Source organism: Prinia subflava, chromosome 4 (genome assembly GCF_021018805.1).
Source record: "Prinia subflava isolate CZ2003 ecotype Zambia chromosome 4, Cam_Psub_1.2, whole genome shotgun sequence".
Lineage (NCBI taxonomy): Eukaryota > Metazoa > Chordata > Aves > Passeriformes > Cisticolidae > Prinia > Prinia subflava.
Window position 1 is genome coordinate 35,661,231 of NC_086250.1, and position 13,805 is coordinate 35,675,035.

The 13,805-nt window shown below is 37.9% G+C and overlaps 1 protein-coding gene across 1 annotated transcript in view; it reads right to left on the reverse strand.

Annotated features, from left to right (window-relative positions):
• The window catches only part of NAV3 (neuron navigator 3), a 267,877-nt gene extending 260,576 nt beyond the window's left edge, over positions 1-7,301 (reverse strand). Inside the window, exon 1 of the mRNA XM_063396422.1 lies at positions 5,297-7,301. Within this exon, the coding sequence (XP_063252492.1) occupies positions 5,297-5,539 (243 nt within the window). The 5' untranslated portion in view covers positions 5,540-7,301. The remainder of the gene's footprint in view (positions 1-5,296) is intronic.
• Between the last annotated feature and the right edge of the window lie 6,504 nt (positions 7,302-13,805).

A 13,805-nucleotide genomic window follows, 5' to 3' on the forward strand; every position in this document is an offset into this window, starting at 1 on the left:
CCAGATCAAAGTACTTAGCTTGGTTTGTGACACTGACATTCACTTCAGATTACTTTAACAACATTCACTTGGTACAACTAAGTGTTTTCGACTCCATTCTCTGTTGGACATGCTCCTGAGGTAGCACAGTCTATTCCTGCTGATTTACTGGGGACTGCTTTCCCAGCTTAATTGTTCAGATTTCTGTGCTCTAGAGAAGTTAGTTGTGTCTCTTTACTCAAGTGGACACATAATATTCTTTGTCATTTCTTCCAGATGGCCTTGCAAAAGATCAATTTCCTGAGCTCCCTTAAGATCTTCCTGTATAAAAATTGAACTTAGTAGAGCTGGACCCCTGTGAGAGAGGTCACAAACAACTGTCTATGCATCCTCTGGATACCAATATCTCCATACTACTAGGATCTTACTACAAGCCCCCAAAACTAAGGTCTCTAGAAAAGTTTTAGGTTTAAATATGTGTACTGGATCAGCTGGGGAGGCTGACTAGCACATTCTGATAATGAACAGTGATATGAAAAATGCCGCAGGCAAGACAGGAAGACTTGATTAGGGGATACAGAGAAAAAATAAGTCATATTCAGTAGCCTCTAAAGATGTCTGCCAACAGGAAGGAAGAAGCAGATAAAGCAGACAGAAGCAGAGAGATAGCATGAACAAAGAGAAATTGAAAAAAAAGAAGAAAGAAGATAATACAACAGTAAAGGAATTAATTAACTCATGAAAGAAGGCTAAAATCTTATCATCCAAGTCATGCAACAAAAACACTACAATTAATATATCAGATTAATCTCAGAGAAAATTCACTTTGGAAGCATAAATGATGGTGCTCTTGAAAGAAGGATGTCTAATGATGGGAGAAAAACTTTGGGAACATAAAGCAGAGCACTGCAAGAAGCAGCCCCAGGAAGCCAGACCAGAAGACCAGTGTGCCTAGCAGGGGTTGCTGACTCTCAGCAGCTGCACAGCTTTGTGCTGGAGAGGATTCACAGCAAAGCACTTGTCACTACACCATCAAATGTGAGAGAATAGCTGAAATCAATCCCACTTTCAGGTGAGCTGGAGTAAAACACTATTGCCATTGGCATTTTGCTACAGGCCAATATTACAGACTGCAGTCCATCCCCTGTACTAAAGAAGGTTCACCTAGAACAGGTTGCACAGGATTGCATCTAGACAGGTTTTGAATGTCTCCAGAGAAGACAACTCCACAACTTCTCTGGATAGCCTGTTCCAGTGCTCTGTCATCCTCAAAGTAAAAATCTTTTTCCTGAAATTCAATGGAAATGATCCTTGACATTGGCCTGTTTCTAGGAACAACTGAACAGTCTGGCCCCAGACTCTCAACTCCCACCCTTAAAATAATATCGTAAAGAGTATTGATTTAGTGACCAAATAAGTTGGTTTTGCAAATAAATTCTTTCTTCATTCCTATAGTTTTAAGTCATTGTTTAATTTACCTTTCTATAATATCAATGGATATTTTTTTCACTTTCTTACTGTTTAATGGCTCATTCTACAACTAGAGCAGTATTAAAAAGCAACCTACCAGGATCAGATGATTAATTTTGCAAGCAGTATAAAATTAGTGGTAAAGAAATACAAATAATACTATATCCACAGATAGAAAAATATTAGAAAATATATAGTGATGTTTTCAGACATGGTTTTGCATAAAAACACACTATGGTCCAGCTGAACAGCAAAACTCCATCTGCTTCAAAGACAGCCAGCATTTCACCTCATGAATCCAGCAGCTGAATTCTGTTCTGTGTACATATATAGGAATAAACTTTTGTCTATATGATACTCAGGGAAAAAGAATGTGCTCTGAATACTTGTGTTCAAATATTTTGCATGACTATTCACATCATAAAGTGTTCATGCAGTCAGCCTAAACATTAGTGTGTTTAACAAAAAAGCAGATGGACCTGTTGTATGAGACTAAGGCATCAAAGCACAAATTATGAAAATCTTGAACAAAAGTGCATTTGAATAAACTACACACAGAATAATTTAAATTATTAGCAACTTATTATTTGCTTTCGTAAGCTTAACTAAATTCTATGCAATTAAGAAAAAAAGTAAACATCATCACCTCAAACTTTTTCTACCACAGTTTTTAAAACTGACAATATTACTTTTATTAAACCTCAAACTTCATCATGTCCACAAACAAGAAACCAACCAAGACTACATGTGCAAGTGCAACAAAATCCTGTGAGATGAGAGAAACAGGAAGGGAAAAGAGAACTGATATTTGGCACTATATTCCCAACCAGCTTTGGCCTTGTGAGAAAGCCAACACAAGCAACAAAACTCTCAAACAATCAGGTTCGGTGAGAGTGAAGTTCATAGAGGAAACAGCTGGATGGCAATGACCTACTGTATGGACATGCATAACCCAAATTTATTTCAGAATAATTAAGTCTTGGGACTTAATAGATAGCAACAGGATATGTCACAGTGACTACACGTGTCAGTCTAAGTGCCTTGCAGACAGGATGAGAAAACTTGTGACCCACAGTGCAGCAAATGTGAAACACCAAAGCAAGCAATGCAAAAGGAGCTGCTATCAGCAGACAAGAGCCAAAGTTAACTAGATGATGAATTCGTATGTTCCACTGTCTTTTGCAGACAGAGATCCATATTTTTTCCCTCAAAAATCAGTGCTGCCTTATATGCAATGATACCTATAATGTAATTATACCAGAAATACGTTAGTCAGATTTTACTCTAAGTTCGAAACGGACTAGATATTCATTACATTTTGATTGAAAAACCTTTTACCTGACCATTTTTATAGTTACACAGTCTCAGTGTACAGCATTGCATACAACAGTCACACAGAGATATCACATGGATTAATGTGTTTGCTGACAAAGGTCTATTGGAATCAGCACTCACAAATGGTCAAGATTTGGGATGACACAACCTGTCGTGTAGAACTTGCATCTGCTCAGCAAACCTGAAGAGAACTCTAACAGCTCCATCAGATCTGTGCTCAGAACTACTGTTTAAATAACTACACATACTTCTAAGGCAACTCAGGTGGCATGCATCTCCATCACTGATGAAGAAAACAGTATTAACACTTCTAGGCTGATCCTTTGATGCTTACTAGTAAGAAAAGCATTAAAATAATGTAATCTTCATGAATACCCATCCACCTTACAGTCCAAACCCCTCTGGCAAAAAGATTTCATGAAGCTTTCTTAAATGGTGAATAAAAGAGCATCTTTCAAAAATGTGCCAGGAAGAAAATTGAGTAAAGGGCTGCCACTAAACTTTACTGGGAATGTCAGACATATAAGGGGATAATACAGAAAGGCTTCAGAAATTAGTAACTTTTTGAATATTCAGCACTTCTATAAATCCAGGTGGCTGGGGGAAGATTTCAGACCATCATGTGCACAGCCTGGTCTTACTGTTTATGAATCATCTTATAAAACTGCTCAGCAGCCTCCATTGAGAGCATATATAGAGAAGGATGTCATGGATGTTAGATTGTTTTTGTGAAGTTGGTTTGCTTTTTGTTCTTTAAAAAACAGTCTCTGAGATGACAGGTATTGTCAAACCAATTAAATGGCAAACTGGTATCACAGTTTGTGTCCATCCAGGCTGTCACTTTACTCACTGGAAGTTCAGCAGAGTTCAGGACCAGATGCCTTGGAAGGATAACACTCCCTGTTGGTCCCACACTAATTCCTAATAGCTCCCAAGTGATTTAAACACTGGAGGCAGGATGCTTTATATCTTTGTCCACACTTTTATAAGTAAACAAGAAACACTTCTCAGCAGCCAATGTGCTTTTTGCTTTTTGCAACTGTGCTTTTTTTCATGGAAAATAGTATTTGCAAATCCAATTTACTTTTTATGGAATATCCATTAAGGAGCACCATTAAAAACAAACAATATTTTCTCTTAAAAATAAGTAAACAGGCCGGAATTGCATTGTGTTGAAAACTTATTATCTTCCAAATTATATTATCTTCATACTCATGTTATAGAAAGGGGCTGTTCATCACTTGTGGTAATCAAGAGGTGAACAGTTTGCTCCTTTTTTTTACATTTCTTATGGGTGTCTGACACCACCAATGCATCATCTCTGGGAGACAGGGAGATATGACACAGAAAACTTCAAGGAAAAGTTAAGTGGCATGACCAAAATCCCATGTGTAAATATGTGGCAAGATTTAAAAAGGAAACCAAATGTTCAGAATCCCAACCCTATGTTTTAACCACAAAAAAACAACTTTCTTCACTAAAACTGAATTAGCCCAGTAAAAACAAAGAAAAAACAAGTACATATATTATGTGCATCTTGCCACTGTAACAACTCTAATGACATTTAAGTGTACTCAAACTAAGATAGAATTAAAAATATATGTTTAATTCCAGGGTGGTAATCAGTTCCACAAACCAAGAGTAGTAGAAAAGCAAGAGGAAGTAGCCTCACAGCTTGCTGAAGCTGTGTAAACCACACATGCAGCTGTAATGCAGTAATTGAAAGATCTACAGAAATATACGCTGCTGACAAGAAGGGACTCAATACTCATGTACAAAGCATGAAAAATGTTTTCAACTACAACAGAAAGCCTAGCTGAAAATCAAGCAGAAGTTTTATTTTAAAGTTAATTAGGACTCAAAAATAATCCCCTTACAAAAGAAAAAATATCCTAAGCAGTCTAAAAAATATTGTGGTATCCTACTTCAGACTTTTTTTTTTTTTTTAATCACAATGAATGGGGCTAGATAGGAGCTAGGAAGAAGCTATTTTGCAGAAGAGAAAAGCACAAGTACTTCTCACTGAGAAGCTGTTTTTCTGGTTCAGCATTTCTGCAGCAAGAACAGCCAGATCATTTGAAAATTGAAAAGAAAATCAATTGCATGTTTTTATTTTAAAAGAGTCTCCCTGTGGGAATAGGTGTGGGCGTGAGATCTCTTTTTAAATTTCATAATATAACAAAAAGCTGCCAAGATTTTTTTTAATACTCTGTTTACTGGGTGCTAGAATGATTTTTCTCTCCTTATGATTCTACTGATCCTTATCAAAAATCATCTGTGAAGTGAATAATCCTAACATTTGAAAACAGAATATTTATTCATACAGCAGCACTGAGCAAAACAAATTTTCAAGGCTGCTATGGGAGTCCAGTGATGACAGCATAAATCTATTTATACATTTACCCCCAAGTTCTGCATGCAGAAAGTTTGTATCAAAGTTTTTTCAAAGCAAATCAACTTTTTTTTTTTTTTTTTTTAGAATTAAGTTCCACAGGTAAAGTTTACAACTAACCTTGCTATCTTCAGTCTCCTGGGTTTTTCCTTGAAGCGTTTTCCTCTCTCCAAAATCACAGGTTGACTTTAACGTAAGCTGACAAGAAAGCATCGAGCTCTCTGCCCCAGTAAGCTCCAAGGACTTTGGTGAGTACTTCTGCGAGCTGGCGGGGCCAAGGTTGGGTATCGGGAGGGCAGTGTGGACAGGCTTTGACCCTACGGCTGGCTGTCTCAGCTTGGAGGCAACCCCAAGCACAGGCATGGCTCCTATAAAAGTATCTTCTTTCTGCCAAAGAAAATGCTCCTGACCTCAGTCTGGTAGGCTCCAGCTCCAGCAATTTCAGAACAACTGCTTTAAACAAAAGTAGCAGTCATCTTTTCGAAGAGTCTTAAAACAATAACATTGCAAGTTTCACAAGGAAGCAAAATTTTCCCTTCATCTCTCCCCCTCTCCCTCGCAGCCACTCACACGCACTGCTCAGTGAGTCAGTGGCTCTGTAAGACTAAACGCTCCTTCGGGGCGTGAACTTTCCTTGAAGGTAACTGCCACAGAGCTGCCTGTCTGGGATTACAGAACTCATAAATTCGCTTTCTCTTCTTCCTACAGCATTCCAGGTCCGTGCATTAAGTGAATGAAGGATGGGAGAAAAACAGAGAGAGAAGAGAGGAAACCTCCCCGTACTCCAACTGTCAAAACAGCTCAGAGACCACAACACTGGAAGCAGAGACCTCTTCCTGACTACATAAATAACCAGCCCACATCTTAAAAAATAAAAAAACCCTCTTTTTTTTCTGTTAAAAAAAAAAAAAAAAAAAAAAAAAAAAAAAAAAAAGGAAAAGGACCTGAGTAGTGGCCAAAGCAAACAGCTGTTGGACGAGTTTTCATCCCGGAAATAATCTCAGCAATGAAGCTGTTTGTCTGATTCCTGGCTATTTTTCACTCCTGACAACCATGAGCTACGGTGCTTCATTCTCTGTTCCTCCCGTGAAATCAGTTTAAAATCATGCAAGAGCATGGCTAGGAACAGACACTGAATCACGCTGTGGGGTAACGTCTGTCTGTGCTATGAAAAATCCATACAAAAACACAGAGCAGGACAAGCAGGATACAGGAGACTCACGAGCATTGTTAGAAGATTCAGTCAATACAGCTTTCAGAGCTCTTTTTTTTTTTTTTTTTTTTTTTTTTTCTTGGTGGTGGTGTTAACGTCATCTATTCAGTGTTAACACTTCCCTTTCTAAAAACATCGAAAGCTTCATGAAGTCCCTGTCCAATGCTTCATTTCTGTTTGGTGCTCACAGAAATATTCTTTCTGGCAACCTCAAATCCTAGCACATAGAAATACAAGTCAGGCAGGCAGAGCAGGCTCCAAAATGAGTCATGATGGAGAGTCCAAATTGTTGAGCAGTATAAACACTCACTTAAAAGAACAACTGTAAATTCCATTGAGATCCTCTAGCAGGGGAATCCCTTTTAAACTGACAGAGGAAAAAACCTGTGCAGAAAAATCACACCATTCAACTCTTATGGGGTTTTATCACTCAGCATTATAGGCATGGGATTTTTTGTTATGCCTTCCAAAATAAAACATAAAATTACTTGACTTATTCTGCTCCAATATACTACATGGTATTAACTATGCTTTCCTTGAACAGTACACACTATTACCACCATAGATAAAAACACAAGAGAAAATAAGAGCCCTCTGGACATTTATGTTCTCAAAACAAGGATGGCAAAAGCTAAAAAAAAAACTTTGAAAAGAAAGTAAATGAGAAGAAGATGAAAAAGACATTAAATCATGCTTTAAAATTATTTGGCAGAATAAACCTGTGATACCTGCAGTGTTATCCTCTATAGTTCATTTCAAACATCACAGTGATAGAGTTGATAAATTCAGCTCTCTGTATTGAGTTACAAAGTGTCCCATTCTTGTCTGTGGTTTGTAGGAGTGTATTTGGCCTATTGTACTAATTTCCTGAAATTTGAAGTGAAAATACAGAGAATCAGAAAACACACTTCAGCATCCTCTGCTTATCTGCTCTTTCATTTTGCCGCTGTTAGCAATAGATGCAATGGGTTTTGTTCAAGAAAGCACAGAGGTAGCTGGTCTGCATTTTAGACAAGTTCGGCCCACAGGATACACCAATTTGCTCCAATGATTGGAATACTCTTGTTCAATGTGACATTTCAGATCTTCTGCAGAGCAAAGGGGAAGAAAGCTCCTTGTGCAGTCTGCATTTGTTCTCCAGCATTTTAAAGAAATGAGGCTGTGTAAGGAATTTAGATTTCTTAGGCACAACTATTAACAGTTAACACCTTAGAAAATGCACATATGCCAAGACTGAAGTGGACGAAGGAAAAGAGGGATTTATCTCTTGCAAGGTTTGAGAAGCTGGAAAATCCTCATGAGAACTGTTACCCAATGATCAAGACAAAGAATAAACTACAGCCATGAGGCAGATACTTTCTTAAAAAGAACTTTGCCAAAAAATGTAATTGAATCTTATTACTTCCCGGGGTTATAATTTTACAAAGTAATGCACTTTGGTAATCTTGCTGATCTTCTTTTGAATATGAATGATGAGGTCATGATACCCACAGTCTCTTTTGCAACCTATTTTCCCAGCACAGAAACCCTGAAAGTAATAAGTAAGCAAACTTACTAGGAGAGAGTCATCTGTAATACATAACCAACAGGATTTGGAAGCAATGGTGTGAGGCTGGTGTTACTGCTACTCTTTCGAAATAATTCTTTGTTATACGTTGACTTTAAAGCTAGTAGCAGGTCAGGGCCATCAGCTTCAGAACCCCATCTACCTAGAATCTGTACAATGATAAATCACAGAAGTGTTTCTGGTCTATTGAAGACACAAAGAAGGGTATACAAGATTCTTTGCAGGAATCATGAAAAACAATGGAGGAAAAAAAATATACTCTGTAAGAATGCAGCTACAAGCCTAGTCTTCCTTTTCTTGTTTTATCTAATTCTAAGCAAAAGATAAATAAACAAACATCTGCTACTCTTAGAAATCACTTAGCTACAATCTTTTGCTTGAAAGGCCTTTGTGTATCTCATGATGAATGTGGGTTTTATGAAGGCTGTCTTGGGGGAAAGAATATTTAACAACTAAGCTTCGGTACTGTTTTCCACACAAACAGGAAAGTACAGGATAAGGCATCTGTGGACAACATACACAAACTGTCATCGGATGCAGGTGCCAGTGGGATGACCCTGCAGGCAGAAGGTGTCTGAAGATTCCATAAGGGAAAGAATTCTGGGGAAAGGGCAAAGCTGGAAGCTGCAAAGAAGGGCACACTGTCAGGCATCAAGCTGACCATGTGAGTTTGGGAGGATTTTCTTCAGTATCTCTGGAGTGGAAAACTAAGTGACTGTCAAGCAGAGCAGACAGGGAGAACCTGAAGTCAAAATGAGGATGATTTAAATATGTGTGAATAATGTCCAAACAGAAAAAAAGGTGAATCTGTGAGAAAATAGGGGTGGAGGAGGTGTACACTGTGGCTATAATCTGGACTTACATGAAATCAAACACAATGCCAGACTGTCTGGCATGAGGGACAAAGTATTACAGTCAGGATAGAGAAAGCAGTGAGTAAAAAGGTATAACTGACAGAAATAAGGGACACACATACTCACTTGGTTACATGAAACTGATATCTTTAAGAAGGGTCTGCAGAGAAACAGGTCAGGATAAGCATTGTTCAGAGAGGAACTGTAGGTTTATAATTTATCCTCTTCGACTTTATAGAGTAGACATCCTCCAGTCAGGCAGGCAGGGGACATCTGGATTCAGGATTCAGGAGGATGAACACAGATGATGACTGAAATCCTGACACAAGGGAAATGATGTGCAGAAAAGGTTGGAGAGTTTGTGAGGAGGCTAGGAGAAAACTGAGATTCGGGAAAAAATAGAGGGTAACATTTCAAGTGAGACACTAGATAAAAAGGTAAAAGTATAGAGGAACCAAAAAATGAGAAAACAGAGCAAAGGTCAAAACACAATCTTTAGTGGTTTTGTCAACGGTAGTGGCAGTTCCAGCAATGTGTCGAACTTAGGCATATCTACCATATATTCAGCTTTACCTGATAAAATAGTGACAATCTGGCTGCAAAGCATGACTGTGAAAGTGTCACACAATCACCACTTTTACAGAATTTATAGGTTATATTAGTGATCTGTACCTCAAAGTAAGACAGCATGTATGCATTAAGTATAATAGTTTCCCCAACAGTCTCCCCAATATTTAATAATTAAATATTTAATATTTATTTTAAAAAGCAGGAGCAAACACACCTGAAGCCTAAAACACTTCATCAAAGAAGACCTCAGTCACTTGTAATGTTATGGTGAATTTTTTCTCTCAGGACTGAACAGAAATAGCTGTTCACAGCACAACACCCTGGCATATATTTCCTTTCCTTTATATTTCCTTTCCTTCATTGAGTCTGATACCAGCACAAGTCCCATGAAGGTTGCTCCCCTCCTGCACCCCCAGCCCTCAGACAAACTGCTGCAATGAACTGAACAGACAGCTGGCAGTGTCTCCCAGAGCACAGGAAATATCGAGAGAGGGGACACCTGCCTCAAAAGTGGAGCCAAGATATTTGTTTGCTCCTTCTGCTCTATGATCTTCAACAAGGAAGCTGTTGCATGTGTACAGGGTCAAACAGGAAATGTCAGGGGTCCAGAGACTGCAGAGCTCTGTTCTGAGCTCTTTCCCCCCTCCATCCCACTGGTGTAGCAGCTGTGTGTAGAGTTTACGTGAGGCAGGCCAAGTTCTGAATGAGCTCAAATGTGCCTGTACAATCCCATGATTTTGTGCTCACTTATTTCAGGTTAAGCAGAAAGTTTTCCCCAGCTAGGGATGAACAACTCTTAAAAATGCAACCAGTGGTTCTAAAATACTGAAGGTACCTGAATCAATATGATTAATTTGTTTACTCCAGATAAAACAGGTTTAAACTTTAACAATGCAAGTAAGACACACACCACGTGTCTGTTTGGTGTAACAAAATATGTTCAACCTGTCAGATACTGATGAGAGAAATCCTTCAGCTCTGACTCATATTCACAGCATAATTCTATGGACATCATTTTTAGTACAAAAATCAGGTGAATCCATTAGTCTCAAAGCAAGACATTGAACAAGAATTTAATCCTATCTGCAAGTATGTAATGCTACTGAGTAAGCTGCTGTTGTTTTGCTTAACAGTTTTGTATTCCAAAAGTTATATAATCCAAAGCCCAGTTACAGTCACAGAAAAAGGTGCATCTGGCTTCCTAAAGGAAATCCTTCTGCTTTGGCTGAATGTCTGGGGAAGTTTTTCAAAGAGGACAACCTTTCAATAAGGATATCATTTTATTTTCTGAACAATTTGACCTTTTGAAACTCAGACAGGAGTTTAAGAGTTTGAATGCACTAACTGATACAGTGACCAGTTCTATAATTTTCATACATGCTGTACCTCTGCAGCATCTTCCATCAGATGGTTTCAAACCTTTATATGTAATTTAGTACCATACCACCTTGTGAAGTATGTAAGGTATATTAAAACATTGTTAAGTGGAACCATGAGGCTAAATGACCTTTCCAGGTCTATACAGGGCTTCAGTACTTTCTTTCTTAAGTAGTGATTTTTTAAAATTATAAATCCATGTGGGTTCAAAATTACAGTTATTTCTCTTTGTTGTCCACTCCACTTAATCATGAAGTATTTGGCTTAAAGGAATTGAGTTTATATACTATAGGATTGGAAAACATAAACTAAAATTTTATAAGGATAAGAAAGAACTGATGGCAACATAACACACTGTGTAAGTATTTACATACTGATCTACTGGCTAGACCACACAGCCAGCTGGTAAAGCTTAATGAAAGGATCAACTTTTCTCTTTGGGAGGTGGAAGAGGAAAAGAGGGAAAAAAAAAAAAAAAGTACAATCTATTTATTAATTTCTAAGCAAATGACCCAAATAACAAATGCTGAAGACTCAAAGTTGATATTAACTGCAGCTAACAAGGAAAGCTAACAAAGAACAAACTGGTCAGGAAGCTAACAGTCATAGTAAGGATTGAAGTGACAGTTCTTCTATCCTTTTACATCCTCTTCTATCTGTTTAAAAACTCTCTCCAGGACACAGTCAGAGCAGGCACACTGGCTTCTCCAGTACCCTTCTGGACACTGGCAGGTATCTTTGCCTTTTACCATTTCTGCTCTCCTCCAAATTTGTCTTTCTTTGAAAGGATTTCTGGCTTTGTATCACTTTTGATGGGCCCTGGTGAATTATGATTTCCACTGCTTGCTCTACATTTTTCTGTCTTAAAACACATGACAGATACATGACTTCAGTGCTGCATTCTCAAAGAGCACTTCTCCCTCTTATCAGGGTAATTAACCGCTTCAGCTCTTTGTAGAATGTCTAAGGAGGAATATCTAAGGTAGACATGACAAAAATAGACATTTATAGAATGAAAGATTAAGCTCTCAAATGACAACATTACTTTCAGTGGAAGTGGTAAGAAACAGAATCCCTAGCCTGTTTTAATAATGTTATTGATGGAAGAAGTCTTGATCCATTTGAAATTTTGACCAAAGTTTAAATTATCTTGTGTTCCCCTCAAAAAATGGTCCTCATGAATTCTCTGCAATCACTACTGCTTTCAATATGAATTCCCCTGGAAAAAAAATTTCCCAATGCACATATACTCTAAAATTTTGATGGACTATTTCATGATGCTATGGAGACATTTATAAATCCTTAATTAGATGTGAAGGAAATTGGCAATATTTGTGATTAATCAAAGCTGTTCTGACTCTTGATACTAAGTGTGAACTGTTCAGAAATTTCAACCAAAATTTCTTCAGAGAAATTCACTTGTTTTACTTACTATGAAATTTCCTAACAACTGTAAAAAATAACCCATAAAAAGAAACTGAGACTAAGCAGGAAGGAATCTGCTGATTATCCGCCATCAGGTGGCTGGCAGAGTGGCAAACCTATGCCTTCATCTGCAGGAAACTTTCCTCTTACGAGCACTGTGGATCTGATAGAGAGTTTCAAAGTCAGTTATGTTGGCATTCACTTCAGCATTGCAGTGAAAAGCTTCTACATAAGGTTCCCACTGGTCTATTAAAAAAAAAAAAAAAAAAACTTACTGTAGAAAAATAGCTTAGAAACATCTGCTACAGTCATGATCAGACTCTTGGCCAAGTGCAGCAACAACAGTAAGAGTCTTTGAAGTCAATCAGCTTTGCTATCACCACCAGATACCCCTCTAGTCAGTGGAAATTACTGCACAGAGAGTTTAGGAGATATGAAGAAAACTTGCTCGGCCAGAAGTGTATATAGACAGCAACCAAGTAAAGAACAATTTTTTTAACAATCATAAAAATTGTTAGAAATGAAAGGTTAGCAATAGGTGTTTAAAAAAATACTATATTAATACTTAGAGAACACTCATGAAAACAAAGATGGATATCTTTTAAGGGATTAGCTTTGATATTTGACCTTAAATAAGTGCACTGCAGCTGGAGGAGCACATCTGACTCATGACCTACTGTCTGCTTCCTTCTTGCTCTGAGACTGTAATCATTCAGTGTCAACTTGCATCCCCCACAGTTTATACCTATTATAGCTATACCACCTCTACCCATCTGCTACCCCAGGCCTTGATCTAAGTAGCAATTATTGCACAATATTTCCTGTTATTCCTCGCTGCTTAGCAGTGTAGTGGAATGATCCCAGCAATGCTTTAGGTTTCCTGTTGGCCTTTGCAGATAATTATCATAACTAATTTTGCTAACAAGTAACCCTTCCTACAATGTCCATATTATTTCCATCTTCTTTAACCACATAAATATTTGATATTTATTCTACATTTCCTGTGATTTGCACCAATTTAGGACATACTGATATGCATTTTAAAGGCAAGATTTACTAAGGCAAACGTAACACCTCAGTATAAAGTATGAAAAACATTGTAGTTCTTAGTGAAACATTAGAAGTTAGATAAAATTACCGTTTTATCACCTTCCCTGCCACAATTCCCATCAGAAAATCTGGCATTTACAGCGCTCTCATTCTGCATGGATATATTGGTGAAGCATTACTCCCCATGGCAGTGCTAGGTTTGCAGCTTGACTGTATGATCTCAAGGGTTTTTCCCAACCCAAGTAATTGTGTGATTTTATAAGCCCCAGTGCAGCACACTTCCCTTGCACATAATCTCTTGCTAATGGTCAGAGGCACCATCCTGAGTGCTGGATCTTTTCTGTGACCAGTTCTTTCATTTTGGATCTCAAGTTTCAACATGAAGAACAGATATTGTACCTTGAAGTCACTCTAGGATTTTTGTTTTGTTTTGATAAACAGACATACTCGTTTAACCATGTTTTTTGTGCCATTTGCCTGCTCTTGTTGAGGACTTATGATAGCACTACATGGAATCCCCACTTTTCAACAGTATTTCCTCACCAGGGCATATCACTACACCCACTGTGGTTT